This window comes from Rhipicephalus microplus, chromosome 4 (assembly GCF_043290135.1).
Source record: "Rhipicephalus microplus isolate Deutch F79 chromosome 4, USDA_Rmic, whole genome shotgun sequence".
Classification (NCBI taxonomy): Eukaryota; Metazoa; Arthropoda; class Arachnida; order Ixodida; family Ixodidae; genus Rhipicephalus; species Rhipicephalus microplus.
This window is the reverse complement of record NC_134703.1, coordinates 141213836-141234187: the sequence shown is the minus strand read 5'-3', so window position 1 is coordinate 141234187 and position 20352 is coordinate 141213836. Positions and strand designations below refer to the sequence as shown.

At 46.7% G+C, this 20352-nt stretch overlaps 1 protein-coding gene across 1 annotated transcript in view; it reads right to left on the bottom strand.

The window, feature by feature from the left end:
* The window catches only part of LOC119185045 (neprilysin-2), a 53157-nt gene extending 36628 nt beyond the window's left edge, over positions 1-16529 (bottom strand). Inside the window, exon 1 of the mRNA XM_075891970.1 lies at positions 16349-16529. Coding sequence (XP_075748085.1) covers positions 16349-16511 — 163 coding nt within the window. The 5' untranslated portion in view covers positions 16512-16529. The remainder of the gene's footprint in view (positions 1-16348) is intronic.
* Positions 16530-20352: the final 3823 nt, after the last annotated feature.

Below are 20352 nucleotides of genomic sequence, written 5' to 3'. Positions count from 1 at the left end.
AGCATTCTGACTGCCAATGAAGCATTTCAATACAAAGCTACGCCAGGTCTCGGAATTACTTTTCAAATAGACGCCTATCTTCGGGACACGTCAATAGTGGTTTCATACCGCCTACTAAATTTTATAAACATTACATATGTACTTGTTTTATACAGCCGACACGTCGGGTTATGTCAAATGTGGTTAGTTGCCATGCGCCGAAGTTGATTTTTGAAGCAGTGTCCAGGGCCAGCACCCTCGCGAGCATCGGCGCTTCATATCAGCTTCTGGTGTTTCTAATACGCATGGTCCAGTCGGCATCGTTGCGCAAGTGCAAAAAACTGGTTATATAAACATCTGAAACTCTTCATCATACGTCTGTGCGTGCAACATTTTTACATATATTTCGCGTCATTTCATGACGTGCTTCTCAATAACAAATTGCAAAACGGTCACCTTTTCTCCGCATGCTTCGCATAACGTCGATTCCCAGGTACGTGGGATCAGCCGAATTTTAAATGTGAAGCATTTCTTAGCAAACTTCGGCGACATTGAGCGTATCTATCTATCTATCTATCTATCTATCTATCTATCTATCTATCTATCTATCTATCTATCTATCTATCTATCTATCTATCTATCTATCTATCTATCTATCTATCTATCTATCTATCTATCTATCTATCTATCTATCTATCTATCTATCTATCTATCTATCTATCTATCTATCTATCTATCTATCTATCTATCTATCTATCTATCTATCTATCTATCTATCTATCTATCTATCTATCTATCTATCTATCTATCTGTCTATCCGTCTATCTATCTATCTATCTGTCTATCTATCTATCTATCTATCTATCTATCTATCTATCTATCTATCTATCTATCTATCTATCTATCTATCTATCTATCTATCTATCTATCCGCCTACCACTTTTAGCTCTGCTGGTCGTTTCGATAATGACATCGATACTAAACTTGGTATGGCATAAAATGTCTGTATGAAGAACATATTTGACTAGTCATAACATGAAAATCATGATATGTATTTCATGAATGTCATGATTCACATTTCGTGGTCCTGCAACTTTTGCGGTGGATTCCTTCTTATGTCATGTTGCAAAACTGGTACGGTATGATATCATTGCATTCCGAAGACAAGCGGCAGACCCTAACATGAAAATCTAGACATGCGTGTCGTGTAACAACATGACTACAGGCCGCGCTCATGACCCGCTCACCGCCGTTTTAATAGCTACACATGTACAAACTCGGTGTAACGCGACGCGAACGGACGACATACGTAAGTGACACATTCAAACATAATAATCACAACATGCGTGTCATGTAACAACATGACTACATGCCACACTCATGACGCACTCGCGGCTGTTTGGCTAGCTTCACATATGGCAAATTTGGTATTACTTGACGTCAATGGATGACGAAGGTATGTGACTGGTGCATACAGGAGAATCATGAGATGCGTGTCATGTGAGAACATGACTACATGTCACAGTCAAGGCGATAATACATTTCGATGTGACGCGGTGCGCCAGCTCGCCGGCGTTCATTTCGTCGCGTCACGCCGAAGTTGCCACCACGCCAGGCGCCGGTTCTGCCATATACTCGCAGGCCCGCGCCGCGCTGCGTTGCTTTGATGCATGCGCGTTTCAGCCTCCGTCACGAAAAGTGGGAGACGCAGTGTTGTCTGGGTAACGCATCGACGCGAAATGCAGCATGTCGCATTTCGCGCCGGTTGCCGTCGGGCCGCACCGCCGGACGCTGGTCGCGCCAGTCGCACCTGGCGTCAGACTATTGAGTGCTCGTGTTTTGCTAATGTAGCGTCGATGTGCCCAGCGTGCGCACGCGTCAACGCTACGGTGAAGTGTATTTGGCCCTCATTATACGCTCACGGCCATTTTGCTAGTCCAACTTGTAGCAAATTTGGTGTTACGTGACGTCAGTGGATGATGAAAGTATATGACTTGTGCAAACAAGATAATCCTGACAAGCGTGTCATGTAAGAACGTGACAATGTACTATGTATACGCTCATAGCGTGCTCGCGGTCATTTCGCTAGCTCCACATATACTAAATTTTGTATAACGTGAATTCAATAAATGACGAAGGTAAACGACACATTCAAACATGATAATCATGACACATAAATCATGTACGGCATCATTTACTTTAACCTCGTAATATTGCGCTGAATTTAAAGTGATATATCAACCTTTCTCGTTTGTGCTTCGCATATCATCGACTCCCACTGTACGTGCGATCTGCCAATCTTTTAAACACATTGTGACGGCTCACCGCTTTTCCATAGTTGAGCACCAAGGTACTCAAAATCGATGAACAGTTTTTCGAAGCACACATTACAAAGCACTGCACCACGGCCACTTCTGCATGCTTCGGTGCTTTCCACAGTCCGAGAAGAAGCGATGAAAACAGCAAGCGTAATTCGTGCAGCAGGGCCCACTTTATATGTCGTCTTCTCAGCCATGTCCATGTGTTTATTGTGATTACAATGCATCACCAACTCGGTTTCCCGTACTACTGCAACAAGGCTTTGTTCGGGTAAGCTACAGATATGGAGCTGGCGCCAGGCATTTCTTTTCGGGAAACGAAACATATGGTCACAATGCGTTCAGGCATGACCGTGGAACCAAATATGCACATTTCAGGATCGGCGCCCAGAATATAGTCATTATGTGTACCAGCGTCGATATTTGTTTCGATTACTGACGGTGAATTCCCCTTGGAAGTTATAAATACATGGGGTGCAGGAAAAGCGCCCCTTCAAGTCAGGTTGTCCGCCGTGGTACGTGGTGTAGCGGCAACGGTGCTCGGCTGCTGTCTCGAAGGTCGTGGGTTGGATTCCGTTCGCGGCGATCGCATTTCGATGCAGGCGGAAAGCTAGAGACGGGCGTACTGAGCGATGTCAATTCACGTTAAAGGGCAACTCACCAAGCCCCATGCCGAATTTTAGTTAAGACAGTGGAACTTGGGTGTCCGATGAGGAACATTTTGCCACAAAAATTTTTCTAATTGCTTCATCAAGAGCGGAGAAAACAGGTTTTTTGAAGCGGCGTGAAACGAGGATGAGAGGAGGCGAGCTCGAAATCCGTGCCGCTGCTACGCGTAGCCTTCGCAAGCCAAGTCTCTTCCCCACTTTTTTCCGGCATATGACCAATTGGCGACGTACGCATGACGTGCCCAAACAAGTCCAACCCCCGAGCACGCGAGCAGCGTTGCTTTGTTGACCAGCGTTATTTTGTGGTCTTCTGCCTGTTTCTGCGGGATGGTTTGGAAACACTGGCTTAGATGCGGTAGAGTAGATGAGCACAATGAGTGCGCGAACGGATTTTTCTTCGCGGTGTGCCAACAAGACGCCGGGTGAAGACTTCGAGGGCTCGGCGCCCTACAGGTACGAGGTTCCGTTATCAAAGACTTGGCTAGTACGCGACCACTACGGTGGTTGGTAGCCATCGCCAGCCTTATGCTCGTCCAAGTGCGTTAAACCACATGAGTGATACTGCAGGACACAATGGGGGCTTACAGGTGCGTCCAAGCATCATAAAGCCGGCACGTTTGCAAATTCACAACCGCGAAATGGCTCCAGCGAGCACAGCAGCATTGGAAGACGATGAAGCTGAGAGCAAGAAGCCTCGCTTAGAAGAGAATCCTCTCGACGATAAAACGTGAACTTATTACCTAAGTGATGAAGAAGACATGGGCGAAGATGAACCATTTACGTTGGTTACTTATAAAAGGAAATGAGCAGAGGGTATCCCAGTCGTCTTTCGTCCAACAGCTGAATGTGCTAGCTTCTGGAAAGTGAACCCCAATCGAGTGTCAGCTGAAGTAGTTTCCGCTGCTAAAGAAAAAGTGCAGTCATTCAGAACGACCAGAGATGGAAGCTTTAGTGTCAGCGTTGCTTCCTTAAGTTCAGCCAAGCGTCTTCTGATGCTTTCAAATGTAGGTGGCTTGGAAGTTAAGCCTTTCATCCCAGAGTCATACACTCGGAACGTTGGGAAAGTAAAACATGTTCCTCTGCAGTATTCAGATGAACAACTCCTAGAGTACTTGAGAGATGCAGGGGTTATATCGGCGCGACGGCAAATAAAATACTACCGCCAGGGAGATGGAGGAGTAACGACGCGTCCACTTCACTCAGTGATCCTGACTTTTCGAGATGACCGCCCGATTCCAGGAAGAATCTACTTAGGATTCACCAGTTACCCAGTGGAAGAATATCTTGGTCCAGCACTTCGGTGCTATAACTGCCAGCGATTCGGACACATGGCGAAAAGTTGCCGTAACACACGCCGGTGTAAGATCTGCTCAGAAGAACACCATCATAAGGAGTGCAAGTCTGTTCTTCAGCCTAAGTGTGCAAACTGTGCAGGTAATCACGCTGCCTCATATTCAGGCTGCCCGCAAAGTAAAGCTGCTGCAAAAATGCGTCGGCATGAGCTCATTCATGGAAGAAAACCATGCCCCAATGAACCATCTCCAAACCTTGAGATTGTTCATCCTGTACGTGATGCACCTCAGCGGCCACCACAACAACAGTCGACAAACACGCCAAGAGAACCGTCAAGAGAGCCGCCAAGAGCACACTCGAGAGATTACTCACGAGAAGTACCTTCAAGTAACCCAACATACGCGTCAAAGTTGCGAACGCCCACGGGACCTCTGCCGGAAAATAGCAAAACCGACAGTGCCAGTGTTCGCCCCAACTACAACATCGAAACGTCACGTCATTCTCAACAGGCCTCAGAAAATCAACCATTCAATGGAGACCGTGCCTCTGCACCAGTCATGCAGTTGATTCTGCCAATGCTTTTCGCAGCACTTAAGGCAATCCTGTCTGCTCTACCGGAAGCAAACAACCTGCCAGAAGTAAAAGCCCTGCTGCCTCTGGAAGCACTATTGTGTCAACAGTCCGGGTCAAACCTGCGACAAGTAACATATGAATAAGCGCTACAAAGATGTCTCCATATACCAGTGGAATGCCAATAGTCTTCGAAGGAAGTGTGCTGACTTCCGTAAACTCCTTCTGCAGTATAATTTTCCAATACTTTGCATCCAAGAGGCAGGAATGAATGATGAGTTCTGCCTCTCCGACTACGTGATATATAAGTCATCTCGTCGAAGTGGTCCTAGCAGAGTACATTTGTGCGTCAGAAAGGACCTACCTTCTCATCAAGTTCACTCAAGTGATTCGGACTTCCCGAAATTCGTCGCTTGCAAAGTAGCCTTTGGTGAGCAGTGTGTTACAGTGATCAATTTTTACCTACAACCTTCAAGCCGCATTTCGGTAGAAGAGCTAACAAATATCTTCAACATTTCTCATTCATATACGTTTATATGCGGAGACTTTAATGCGCACAATATAATCTGGGGTAGTGATCGATGTGATGCACGTGGGAACATTGTTGAGTGTGCTGCAGACAAATGCAATTTGACAATTTTAAATGACGGCTCCCCAACTTTTGTCCGAGGGCATAACTACTCTAGTTGCATCGATGTAACCTTGTGTTCCCAAGATCTAGTGAATGATGTGGTATGGACAACGGATGTAGAAACACGTGGGAGTGACCATTTTCCCATTCTAATAAATCACCCCTACTTGCGAAAAGACGACACCAGACGCTACAGCAAACTGACGAACTGGAAAGCTTTTCGGCACCACCTAACAAACCAAAATAGTGACCTCACGACAGTTGAAAGCTTTACTGAATTTCTGCAAGATAATGCGAATAAATGTACAAAGAAAGTCCCGATTCCAAAAGACTATGCTGCAGTCGATGGAGAGTATGAACATCTAAGAGCCATCAGACGACGTTCAGAAAGGGCATATCGACGCAGCGGAAGTTTAGAAGCATACAAAAATCCACAGAAAATCCACAGTGTAATGCGCAGACGGCTAGAAAATTTAGGTAAACGACGCTGGCGTGATTTCTGTGGCACGCTCTCTCCCCACACACCTGTTCCAAGAATTTGGCTTGTAATTCGAGCACTTAGTGGCCCTGTTTCACAGAGCTTCCCATTTCGTGCTCTTGCTGTAGCCTTGGACAAACCGGAAGCTGTGGTAGCAGATGAACTTTGTCAACTTATCAGTAGGCCCGCTGCATCACAATGTGCATTATTTGATAATTCTGTCGCGTTAGCCAACCAGAAAATTAATGCTAGCTTTTGGGCCCAGCATCCTCATCTAGACCCTGTATTTACGTTAAGGGAGCTGCATTGTGCTATAGCATCATGTCGTCAAAAATCGGCCCCTGGACCGGACGGCATTACGTACAATATGCTAAAGAACCTTGGGCCCACAGGAACAACTATTCTCTTAGATATTTACAATAATCTATGGACGCAAGAAATTGTACCCGAGTCTTGGAAGTCTGCTCGCATCATTCCGATCTTAAAACCGGCTAAGACGCCCTTGAACCTTGAATCCTTCCGTCCAATCAGTATGACAAGCTGTTTATGTAAGGTAATGGAAAAAATGATTGATGCGCGACTTCAATGGTGGTGCAACAGAACTGGTGTATTCTCCAACTACTTGACAGGTTTTAGGAAACAGAGATGCACAATGGATGCAATACTGGACTTAGTAACGTATGTGGAGCATGAACGCGCCTGTGGTAGTTTGACGGTCGCAGTGTTCTTGGATATCAAAGGGCATTTGACACAGTCAGTCACACTCATGTTCAGCTGAGTATGTTGGAACATGGACTGTCCGGCAGGTCTTTGCGGTGGGTACCCAAATTTTTATCAGGTCGTAAAATATTCATTCAGACGAGCGAAGGAAAAAGTGCAGAACACGACGTCAGACAGGGAGTGCCACAAAGAAGCGTACTCAGCCCTTTTCTTTTCAACTGTGTTATGGCTGATTTAGCTAAAAGACTGCCTTCCAGGTTGAAATACTCCTTATATGCAGATGATGTGTGCATTTGGGCATCTGGCACGGACATACGGTTAATTCAGATTGCATTGCAGGACGGAATAAATATTATCAACAACTTTTTAAAAGAAAGAGGAATGATTCTATCGCACGCAAAGACAGCTGTATTGCCCTTCACCCGTAAGAAGTTAAAGAACTTCAATCTCAATTTAGAAGAAGAACCACTAATGATTGTGACACAGCATCGGTTTCTCGGAGTGGATAGGTAGCTATCATGGGCACCTCACATAAAGAAACTCGAAAACGAGGTGAATACGCTAGTGAATATACTCCGCAGAATTGCTGGGACATCATGGGGTGGACCTGTATTATCCATGCTCGCTGTTCACAATGCTTTAATACGACAAAAAGTTGCATATTCTGCAGCAGTATTACACGGCCTTTCCCGCACTTCAGAGGAGCGACTTCAAAGACTATTAGCTAGGGGACTGCGCGTCTGCATAGGTGCTCCACGAGCGACTTCCAGCAGCCTTGTCATAGCAGAGACTCGACAACCACCCTTTCCAGTCATGAGAACAATTGAAATATTCCGCCATTTTTTTCGCTTACAGACGCAACACAGGGACCACCCATTGGCACAGGAGATTTTACTAAGAGATAAAAGCAATTGTCATAATGATGTACAGAGTAATGTACATATATTACCCAGAAATTAATTTTGGAGCTCTGAAATGGACTATCCTCCATGGCTGCTTGTAATACCAAGCATTGAATTCTCAGTGGATGGCATTATCAGAAAGAGAGACATGTTCATCCAAGCTGCTCAACAAATAGCGCTTTATCCGATACACATGCGGTATCCAGGGTACATACATATTTACACAGATGGCTCAAGTACTACAACGTCTTCAACATCGGCATTTATCATACCACAGCTCAATATTCAGGAATCGTTTAAATTATGTCGCATGACGTCATCTACTACATCTGAGCTGTTCGCTATTCTGTATGCTCTAAAGTTTATAAACTCGGTAGCAGACGCTAGAAAATGGGTAATATTTAGTGACTCACAGGCCGCGTTAAGATCACTCTCCAGTACAAACAGGACAGTAATAAGTGATAGTATGACATACGAAACGCTGAAGGAGCTCACCAAAGCCAAGAGGGCGCAACATGAGATCAAATTCCAGTGGATACCTGGCCACTGCAACATTCCTGGAAACACAGCTGCCGATGAAGCAGCACGACAAGCACATCGTAAAGACGTTACTGTTTCTTTACCAATTTCGAAAAATGAATTGCGCAGTATTATAAAGAATACAACTTTTCAGAATGAGCAAAACTGCTTGGTTTGACCAAAGTACAAAGAGCTGCGATTTATATCACATCGATCCATGTAATGAATTCAAAATTACGCTGGCATTAGATAGAAGGATGTAAACTCTAATTCACCGATTGAGGCTAGGCAGCGCATACACAAAACATTTTTTGCACAGAATCGGCAGAGCTGAAACTCCCGAATGCGAATGTGGATTTATAGACGAAGACGTCTGTTACCTTCTCATAGACTGTCCACATCATGACACGCCGAGACGCCGTCTTAAGTGCGAACTGTTCGCATTGGACCGCAGACCACTTAGCATGAAAAAATTTCTGGGCCCGTGGCCAACTGGAGTTTTACAGTCCCACGCTTTAAAAGCATTAACACGTTTTTTACAAGACAGCGGGATTGCTGACAAGTATTAACAAAGAACAAACCTTCATTTGTAACACATGTACTTATTATTTACAGTATCATGTGACACCCATGACGTGTGTGTTGTGAAATGAATGACGTATCAACTATTATGTACATACAAGTGAATGCATCTTTATAAGGACCAAACGTGTGCTTTGCTGTTTTGTGCTGGTGGACCGAATAATAACGAGGGACATTTCCAGAGACTTCTTACATTGACTTTCGAACATTTACTTACCATTGTGATATGTGCGTATAAGTGTGTCTTTGCATATCTGTGCCCGAGTTTTCTATTTTCCATGCACTGCTTTGTATGTTTTGCTTCAACATACGTGTTCAAGTTTCAATCAACGGCTAAGGAGTAGCTGGCGCCATAATTGGATTGGATTGGATAAACTTTTATTTGGTCCTCCAAAACACAGATCACTGTGTTGCGGGCAGCTCCCACGTGGGGACTGAGATGCCAAGCTCCTCAGCCGCCTCGCGGGCTTGGTGGACAGCCCAGAGCTGATCTGCCAAGGACGAGCTGCGGATTGCCGCCTCCCATCTGGCAGAGGTGATGTGCGATAAATGAGCGAATTTGGTGCACTGCCAGAGCATGTGTTCTAATGAAGCTATTTCCCCACAATGTGGACAAAGATTACTTGAGTATAGGTCAGGGTACATGATGTGTAACATTTTCAAAGTAGGGTACATCCGCGTTTGCAAAAGCCTTGATGTAAGTGCTTGGGGCCGGGTTAGATTTTTGTGAGGTGGAGGGAAAATCCTTCTAGACAGGTAGAAATGTTTAGTGAGCTCGTTATATGTTGTAAGAATTTCCCGGTTATCCCCTTCACCGGTAGAACGCATCCCCGGGGAGGCGCGGTTGGAGAGTTCTCGCGCCGCCTCGTGTGCTGCTTCGTTGAGATTGGGAGGGGAATCGTTGATTTGTTTGTCCAAGGTGAGCTGGGCACCAACTCAGAAGATGATGTGTTATGTTCTTGCCTTGCAGTATTTTCAGCGTTTGTTCACAGACCGTCCCCTTGGCGAACGCCCGTAGTGCTGCCATGGAATCACTGTAGACCACTTCGATGTTATCCGTCTTGAGTGCTAAGGCGATGGCCACTTGTTCCGCAATGATTCGGTCTTTCGTCCTGACCGTCGCTGAGTTGACGACATGGCCAGCCCCATCGACTACCACTGCCACAAACGCTTTCCCATTGGCGTAGGAAGCCGCGTCAACAAATACGACTCCTCGTTCCTCGTTTGAGACTTGACGAAGTAAAGTCCTGGCCCTCGCTACTCTTCTTCCGACGTTGTGTTCTGGATGCAAGTTTCTCGGTATAGGAGATACCGTGATAGTGTCCCTGATGTTGTCAGGGATATCATTGTAATTGCGTCTGATTGCTATTGGGTGTTGGCCCAGCTCCTGCAGGATCATTCTCCCCGACCTTGTAGCAGATAACCTTGCAAACTGTGCTCTCTCTTGGGCTTCTGCTATTTCTTCGAGCGTGTTGTGTATGCCAAGCTCAAGCAGACGCTCGGTGCTGGTATGTATGGGTAGGCCCAGGACCTTCTTGATAACTTCGCTGAGGAGCACATTCAGTGTCTCGGACTCTGCTCTTGACCAGTTGTGCATTGCTGCCTCGTATGTGAAGTGACTTAGAACAAACGCATGCATCAACCTGATGAGGTTGTCTTCCTTGATCCCATTTCTTTTGTTGGCCACTCTGCGTATGAGGTGCACCGCACTGTCTGTTTTCCGAGTTAACTTGGCTATAGATTTGCTGTTGGCGCCGGTAGACTCTATCAGCATTCCCAGGACTTTGATGGAGTCGACCCTCTGGATGGCATCCCCTTGATTTGTACGGAGATGGATGTCTATCTGGTTTAACGGCTTCCATCCCCTGGGCTTCGGTCCCCGGCGTGCAGTCCGATAAAGCAAAAGTTCTGACTTACTGGAGGAGCACTTGAGCCCGGAAGGGCGAAGGTAGTCTTTTACGGTGTCAATCGCCTCTTGCAGAGCGCTCTCAATCTGCCCCTCGCTTCCACCTGTGCACCAGATGGTAATGTCATCTGCGTAGATGCTCTGCTTCAATCCTTCAATGCTCGATAATTTTTTTGACAGTCCAATCATGGCAATGTTGAACAGCATTGGTGAAATCACTGCCCCTTGTGGCGTGCCCCTTGCTTCTAGTTCGATTGCTGCGGTCTCGATATCTGCAATCTTCTTCACGGCTTTCCGATCTGAAAGAAAGGACCATACGTAGTCATAGAAGGCTTTCCCTAGACCAAGCTTGGAAATTGCTTCGAGTATGAATGAGTGGTGGATGTTGTCAAACGCTTTTTCTAGATCTAGGCACAGAATGGCTCTCACGTCTCTGGTTTCATTGTCAATGACCTGGTGTTTGATAAGCTTCAATGCATCTTGTGTGGATAGCCCTGCCCTGAATCCAACCATATTGTGTGTATATATGTTGTTATCTTCCAAGTACTTGTTTATCCTGTGCAGTATGGCATGTTCTGCGACCTTGACGATACATGATGTCAAGGATATTGGCCTCAGGTTGTCCAAGTTAGGGGGCTTTCCTGGCTTAGGAATAAGGATCGTGCTGGCCAGCTTCCACTGCTCTGGCACCCTGCCTTCTTTCCATGCTGAATTGATCATATCCCTCAGGTTGTCAATTGAATCGTCATCAAGGTTACGCAGGGCCTTGTTTGATATACCGTCCGGGCCAGGGGCCGACCTGCCGTTGAGATCATGCAAGGCTCTTCTGATCTCCTCGATGTTAAAGACCTGGATTTGGCGTGCCCTGGTACTGTCTACTTGGTGTTGCCAATCCTCTTTTGATTGGGAGGTACTTATGCACGAGCTGCTGGACAACTTGCTGTTCTGTAGTGCGCCCTATCTCTTTATGCGAAATTCGAGCGATAACATGCTTTTGATTTGTTTTGGTGGTGTTTTCGTTGAGGAGATGCTTTAACATATTCCATGTCTTGCCATTGCGCATCTGACCATCGACGGAGTTGCAGATTTCGTCCCATTGCTGCCTCGATAGTGCGCGACAATGTTCCTCGACTGATCTGTTTACCTCAGCCATCTTCTTCCTCAATCTTCGGTTCAGGCGCTGACCCTTCCAACGGTTCAGTAGTGCTTGCTTTGCCTCAAGAAGATGAGCAAGCCGGCTATCCATTCTTTCAACCGGAATATCTGTGGTAATGGTGGAGGAGACGGATTTGATGTCATATTTAATCTGTTTGACCCACTGCTCCAAGCCTTGTCTGTGGCCATCTTGTTCCCTTTCCATCCTTATCTTCCTGAACTTATCCCAGTCTGTGAAGTGGAATTCTCTCTGCTTTTTACGCTCCACGGAGAAGGTAGTGGCAAGAATGCAGTGGTCACTCCCTAGGTCTACAGCAAGGTTCATCCACTGGGCCTTCTTGATGTTCCTTACAAATGTAAGGTCCGGGGTGGAATCCCTGCAGCAAGATGTACCAAGCCTTGTTGGTATGCTGGGGTCTGTGATTAGGGTGAGATCAAGTTCACTGGCACTTTGCCAAAGTCGATTTCCTTTCCCAGTGTTGTACTTGTAACCCCATGTATGATGAGGGGCGTTGAAATCACCTGCTATGACGAGTGGACATTCCCCGGCGATATTAACAGCTTTCTTTAGAACCGTCTTGAACCCTTGCTTTTGTTCCTTTGGACTGCTGTATATATTAAGAATGAAAATGCTCTGACGGTTGCTGGTACCCGGCACGATCTCTACCAAGACGTGTTCCAATCGGCCTGCTTCTATCTTGAGGTCATGGGTTACGTGCGTTAGTTTGTTGCATACGAAGGTGCAGACTCCCCTCCCTTCAGTATCCCCTATTACAGGCCGGAATCCAGGCAACGTTGCTTGCGGTGAAAGGGTCTCTTGTAATAATATAATATGAGGCTTTTCTTGGCTGCTCCTGATATACTGCTGCAGGGTTGCCTTCTCTTTAAGGTAACCTCTACAGTTCCATTGCCAGATACGAAATGCTTCACGTAGCGCTGCCATCATGGTTATTACATGGGCGGCCAGAGCCTGATGCTGCACCTGTCGACAGGTTTGGTACCACTAGTATTGGTGGCCGAAGGGGTGAGCTTGGTGCATGAGGAGGCCTTGCTGTGTTGTGCAGATATGCTTCGACCTTTGTAATGCGCAATGTCATATGCTCTTCCAGTGCCGCCACGCTTGATTGTAGCCTACCCATCTGCTCGCTAAGATTGGCTACTACTTTGCTGAGCGTGTCCAACACCTCTTTCATATCTGACATGGTCGTTTGGTTGGCTTCCACGTGTTCTGCCATGACTGCCCTCTTTTTCGCGGTTCTCGAGTCCCCCACGTTTTCAGCCACAGGGACATCAACTGGCTGAGGCATTGGCTGTGAAGATTGCGCGCTGGTTAGCTTAGTGAGAAGAATTTTTATTTCCTTTAACTCAGCTGATAGCCTCTCATTCGATTTTGTAAGTCTCGCGTTTTCTTGCTCTAGCTGTGCAATTCTATCATGCTCTGGCAGCTTACCTGTCATCACCTCTGCCCCGCCGTTGCGCACTCGCTCAGCCCAGCTGCCTTTCGAAGTAACTGCAGGCATCCTCCCCGGGTGTGAAGCCGTGATCTCGAACTGAACGCCAGGTAGCTGGCCATTCGGGTGCCGCCCAGGCTGATCCCGACCCTGATGGTGACCTTGAGAACTCGAGCGCCCCCGTGATTGGGAGCGGGCCTTGGGTCTAGAACCTCTTCTGGAACGCGACCTCCCCCTGGAGTGGGGCCGCCTTTCCTGTTCTTGTGTAGTCTGGAAGCTCTGGGTCCTGTAGGCTGGAATAAGCTGCTTGTCATTGATGTCTGGACTCGATGTGATTGATGCGTCCCGGGCTTCTGCGGCTGCTCGCGATCTTTCCCAACGTCTGCGTCTGACGACGTATGGCACTAAGAACCTGTTCTTGCACTCCTTGTCTGCCGTGGGATGGTGACCGTCACACAGCCTGCATCTTGGATTGCACTGGTGCAGGCTATCTGGGTTCTTTATTTCGCAGCCTCTGCAGATTGTTTCAGCTGGGTTCGGACAGACGTCAGACCGATGTCCCAGCTTTCCGCAGACGTAACAAATATCGATGTTCTTGCGGTAGAGGGAGCACTGCAAAAGTGAAGGTCCATATCTCACGAATCTGGGCACCTTGTGTCCTTCGAACGCTATGATGATTGTCCCGGTGTCCTTGATTCTCTTGGCCTGCAGCGCGAGCGGGTTGTTCGCGTTCACAATCTTTCGGGTCAAAATGTCCTGAGTATCGCTTACGGGGATCCCGCGAATCACTCCTTTACAAGTGTCGTGGGGTGCCGCGGCGTACGCGCTAACCTCGAAGACTTTGCCTCCAATGTCAATTTGCTTGACCTTGAGGTATCTTGAAGCTCTGTCTTGGTCCGGAGTGCTTGCCACCATAATGTTCTGCTGCAAGTTGGAACAGATGATGTCCTGCATGGCCTATTCCTCTTTGATGCCGGCCGCCAGTACTATCACGTCTGCCACGGCTCCAGTGCCAATTCTCGAGATATTTAATCCTCCACGTGGTCGTAGCACAATTTTGCTGAAGTCCTTAGGTAGTGGCGGCATGCGTCCAGCTCGCACGATTGTATGCTTGGTGTCATACCTACTACGACTGGCTCGAGCGTCTCCCGCAACGCCGGCCTCGGTCGATCCCTTGGCAGCAGGAACGCTAACCGCGGCTTGCTTATTCCTTGAGCGTCTCGTTTCGGCTTCCTTCCAACCCATTTCTTCCGTGCAATCCTCTGGAGAGATGTCCTCTCCATATACTTGGTATTCCATTCTCAGTTGCAGATACTGGAACGCGCAGAGCGTTGAGTCGCGTTGGCGCCGGGCCGGCGCATCGGCGACAATGACCTCCTTGGTTAGGCCTAAATCCCCCGGTGGCGTTGCCGTGTAAAAATGTCCCAAAAAACGGTTTAAAAGTCCACTCACCGGCACAATGGTGGTATCTGCTGATTTCTTAAGAACTTAGGCACACGATGAGAGTAAAAACTCGGCGACAAATTCGTGAATACCACAGGAAAGCATTCTTGAAAGCAGGAGCCGATCTTCGCGCGTCCGCACTGGTCGGCACCTAGAGCGTCTCCTCCCGGCGCCATAATGGTGCGCCAACATCTCCTTATATATCATATCAATAAAAAAAAAGAGTGCGCGAACGAGTAGGAGCGTTCCACGGCGGTCGTCTGCTCAATGCGCTTACCGTGGGGACACGAACGCATGCGAAACGCTGGCACATTAGCCTCGCATCTCGTAGCATTTCACGGGGAAAAAAATTTAAGAAAACGTGCACAATTTTTTATTTCGTCTCATTATTTATTTCAAGTTTTAGTAATCTCTTAAAGCAGCAAATACATAATCTACGCGTGTTTTGTTAAATAATTTTTGCCATGTCACGTGGTATACTGTTGACAACGTTAGAGCAGAGTCGTCTACATAGAGAACAAACGTCACTGCATTGCCGTGTACGTAGGGCCATTCCTACGCCCACGTCATGCCCTCATTCTCTCCGCTTGCGCTGGCATAAGGGAGGGAGAGCAGCATTCATGTTGAAATTCGACCCATTTCCGCGGCTCGTAGCGTTGCAAATTTTGGCAGACGAGATCATGAATGCCTCGTCTACGCATTGCGTTTGTCGGCTCAAAATTGTCAAACCTGGAGAGTTGCCCTTTGAAGAACACCCGATGGTCGAAATATCCGGAGCGCTCCACATAGGCTCCTTCGAAATCTTATCGCGATTTCAGGACGTTAAATATAACGTATTATTATTATTATTATTATTATTATTATTATTATTATTATTATTATTATTATTATTATTATTATTATTATTATTTTTATTGACCACGTTAGGTTAATGGACACTAACGCTTACAAACATCCCCCCCTTCCACTTACTTCACTGTCCTGGCTCATGCCAGACTTAAGTTCATATCTGCTACCCGCCAGCTCATGCGGGTTTGAAACCACTGTTTATGTAAACAGGGGGTCCAACCTCAACCCTTCGTAACATGCAGGACAACGGGGACAAGGCATCGAGGTAAGTAAGTGGTACAATGTACAACGTAACTACAAGAGCTCGGAACTCATCATACTAAATACATAATTTTACCCAGCCAGACAGATCTCTGTCAAATGTGTTCATCTGTATATTTTGTTCACTAACTTGAGCAAAGTGTTCTTGATGTTCCAATAAAAGGAGCGCAAATGTCCTGGCTAAAAATATTTACGCGAAACACACTCTTTGAAAGACCCAGTTTCGGAAGTCTCGCGTTTCCTGCGGGTACACCGTTCGCTCGCACGGCCACCCAGGGATGTTGCTTCGTCGAGGTTGTGACAGATGTGACACGCAGTGCCATTATGGTGTCACGCATGGTAGTTGCCTTGTCCTAGTCTACACAACCACTCGAAAACTAAACGTTCTAAATTTTTGCGGTAGCCAACCCTCAATCTCCGAATTATTCATAGACTAGAACTTCCAAATCTCTCAAGTATGTACGGTATATAATCGATTCTAAGTCTTGGTTAACTAAAAGAACAGTGTTCAAGCATTGTTCAGTAGAAAAGAGGCGATATAGACAAAAAATTTTGAGGACATAAATTGAGAAAGTACTAAAGTTTTATGCTGCAGACACAGAACGCCCAGCGACTTGGCTCACCGTAGAACGCTTCCCTTTGAGCTACTGTGTCGGCGTCCTTGGGATAGCCTACGACGAGGCCCATATTGGAGGCCTTGTTGATGCCATTGCTTTGCATCCAGCCTTCCATCCAGCGTGCACTGAGGAGCTTATCACGTAGAACTGCCTTCAGATTGACAGCCATCGCAGTTGCTGAGGAGAGTACAGCTGGCGGGACCACTGCGAAGGCGAGAAAGCCGTGGCAAACGAGAAGCGATTGACCGTAGTCAGCGATATCACCAAAGGCCGGCATCTGATAGCCTTCGAAACTATGGCAATAGTTGCACTCAACAATGTTATCGATCCTACTCATGACGTCATTCAACTCATAATGTTACCATTCAACTCATGACGTTGCTATTCTATAGTAATGACGTCATTCTGGCATGCGCGCCCTTTCATGCGAGCTTTTGTGTTCTCCAGAATTACAGAAAAGGGGGTAAGTTTGTTTACATTCATAGGGATATAAAAGAAGCTGCGCTAGAACGAATATGAAGTCAGAAGAAGACAGGACATGTATACAAGGGGCGCTTTTCAGCAGAAACTTTAGTTGTGAGTGCAGCGCACTTCCTGCCTTGTTTTCGTTCTTTTGTATTTACTCTAGTGCTGCCTATATACGCAGCCGCGTGTCAGAAGGATATGCCGCACACTCCTAATGTTGTAACCAACCATATTTCTCACAAAAAGAGAGAGCACCTTCTTTCTCGAGTATTGCACGGAAGGCACCAGCTGACGTCGCTGCATCGGGGGTGTGGTCATCCACATTTACAGCCTATATAAAAGAGTTTATTGTTCCCAGCCCACCCAAAGTAACTCGCTACATACTAGAGCTTATCTTATCGTCTCTGTAGTATCATTCTCTTGGACGGTATCACAGTCTAGAAAAGAAACAAACCGAATCTTGCAATAATGCCACCTGAAACATCGCGGCAGAAACTCGTCATCACCTAATGTGTTTTACCAGCGCCTAATCATGGCTAGTTAATTGCTTAAACGTAAGGAAGTTCTAGTGTCTGCAGTAGTTATTGCTAACAATCACGCGAGAAAGATTTTGTGATCATCAAACTGCTAGAATGAGCCACACGCCTGCAAATCAGCCGAAATTCGTGATGTCATGGTAATTTAGAAGTGTGGCAGCTTGGGCAAGTTGGTATGGCATGACTATAGTTATAGCGCCAGAACAAAACAAGAAAACAGAGACAAGAAGGACACGAATGACACGAGCGCTAGTGTCCTTCACGTCCTTCTTGTCTCTGTGTCGTCGTTTTGTTCTGGTGCTATAACTATCATCATGCCAATGTTCGGGCACTGCTATATTGATCTGAAATTTTTCTAAAAATGTCTCTTAACTTCTATACTAGAAATCAGTATTTTTTGACCAATCAATATAAATGTGTCAAGAGCCTCAGTCTATTTTGAATTAGTGATACAATATCTTATTCCAAGACGCCCACAGCCGAAAAAACTCCAGGTTTCTGCTGGAGATGCAGCACAGTCACAGTGAAACTGGAAGAACGGCCTTTCAGAGCCCGTTGTGAACTCTCTTAGGGCTACTACGACAAGTACGTACGCTAGGTATCCGCTACGCGATAAACCATCATTTTTGTGAAGTTTTCAAGCACCATCTACGCCATTATTCGTTGTTCCACAGAGGAGCGAGGTAGCCGCTAGACATCTGCAAGGCAATGTGTGCATTTTTTTCTTGCGGTGGCAGCTAACGATGAATAATTATGGCTGAGCCCTTCGTAATGAATTGCTGGGTTTAAATAACTCTCTATAGTTCGCAGTTCGCATTGTGTGACACCCGGTTGTTTTTTTATGCTCCTACCATGCTATATTTTATATGCTTACGTGATTCCCTGGCAAGGAAGGAAGGAAAACGAGGGAGATTAAAGGCAGAAACGTTAACCAGTTTGGCATAACCGGTAAGCTACCCTGTACAGGGGAATGGGATGGGGGTGATTGAAAGAAGAGTAAAGAGAGAGAGGGCGAGCAGACATGCACACACATCTTGTGCGATATGCGACATCGCATTCTATACAGCCGCTCGTGCAAGAGTGTTGCGTTTAGGAATTCTCTGGCAACTAATGCAAGCACACTTGTGAGGTAAGCAGTACGCTGTAAAGCATAACTTTTGCAAAGTATTCCCTGATCGAGAGGCATCTAATCTGCCATTATTCTTTATTATGCGAAGAAGCGGGGTACCGCTACACAGCTGTGAGGTGTTATGAGCACTTTGTGGATGCTGGGGCTGATGACGATAAAAAATTGTGGCTGAGCCCTGTGTAATGCGTAGGGAGCATAAAGCTACCCACTCGTTAGACAATTCGCATTGTGTGACATCTGGTTACAATTTTACTCTTATGCCATGCTACAACGCATATGATATGGTGGTTCCTTCCCGACATGAAGCCAGTATGCAACTCTTCTTTTTCAACGGAGCGTCGAACACCGTCATGGCTATGTGGCTGACAAACAGAGGGCCCAGGTACTAATCCCGTTCCATCTTTTTTTTTACAATCCCCCGACTATCTCTCGTTTTTCTCTGGCGCTGTTAGCAAGCCATGGCCTAGAAACTCGTTTAACAAGATTGTTGGTGTTTGAGCGTTTAACGCACTCACAGCGGCGGATATAGCTGTTCATGACAGCCATTTCCATGATGCCGAGCACAGTCCGGAAGCAGGTATCGCGGAAGTCGTCATCGTTCGCTTTCACCATCAGGCGTCCACTGGAGAGCGGCAGAAGCTTGCGAATCAGGTTCCAGGATAGGACGAGCCATGCGTCGTCGATGCTGACGTTGGCGAAGAGCAGCTTGACCACCTCTGTCGAGTTGGCCCACACGACGAACATGTCGCCGCTGCTGTACGTGCCACCTGTGTACTGCACGACGAGCCTCAGCCATTCAGCTGAAACACGGGTGCATGCATGTTATACTGTTATAAAAAAGATGCACCATCCCCCTCCAGAGGGAACCATGAGCAGAGGGAACCAGGTTCCGTTGATAACGGGCACCTTGCCCGAGGTTAAAGTGTATTCTTTGTAACTGGAGCACACCATGAGTTCACTGTAGTTTATGCTGTTATTACTCGTCTCGAACTCTTGTCGGAGACCGCCCCGCGGGTTCATCGTCACGGCAAACGGCAGTGCGTGCGTTCGTCACGCGTCTGCAGAATATCGTTACCCGACGCCATCACGTGATTGACGAGAGAGTGTAAGGGGCAGAGGCCAGAGCTTCTTACACAGCGACTTACTCGGGCCCACACGCGCTAGCGAGTGTCATCGCGTTCTGATTAGAATACAGTGCACTGGCTCATCGCGCGTCGGCAGAATATCGTTCCCCGACGTCATCACATTATTACTGAGAGAGAGTCAGGGGGAGATGCTGACTTTCCCGAGTCACGCTCTTGTGAAAGACATTGGTGTTGTGAGAAGCGCGTGCATGTGTGAATACGTTTTCTTCACCGATTAATTTCGTTAGGGGGCTCTATTTGGTTACGTGTTTTCAAGATTCTTGTCATTTCAAAAGAACGTTTGCCTTAAGAGCACATTACGAAGAAATCAAGCCCGATGTCAACTTGTTTATTTACTTAACGTCACAATAGTTCGAGGACGGGCCCAGTAACTCCCTGTGGCATCATAATAATTTATTTATTAGCACAGTACAGATGCACATGCCCGGTGTATACTCGTTAGCCTCAGAACTGCAGCCCAAGTTCCACCCTGGGCGCAAGATGTCAGGAGGGTTGAAGATAAAAAAAAGGCAGACGCCGAAATAAAACGTCATGCATTATATAAGAAAAGAATTAAGCCCATGTGACCACCTTCACGCGGTGGCATTTTTCTTGCACCGAGAGTGCACGAAGTAGAAGCAGATCGTTAGGCAATGGGCACGTAAAAGGCTCACCCTTGTCAACGAATGCTCCCGTCAACGTTCCAAATTCACCAACAGTTGTGGAGACAACAGCATCGCTCGATGTTGCATCCAA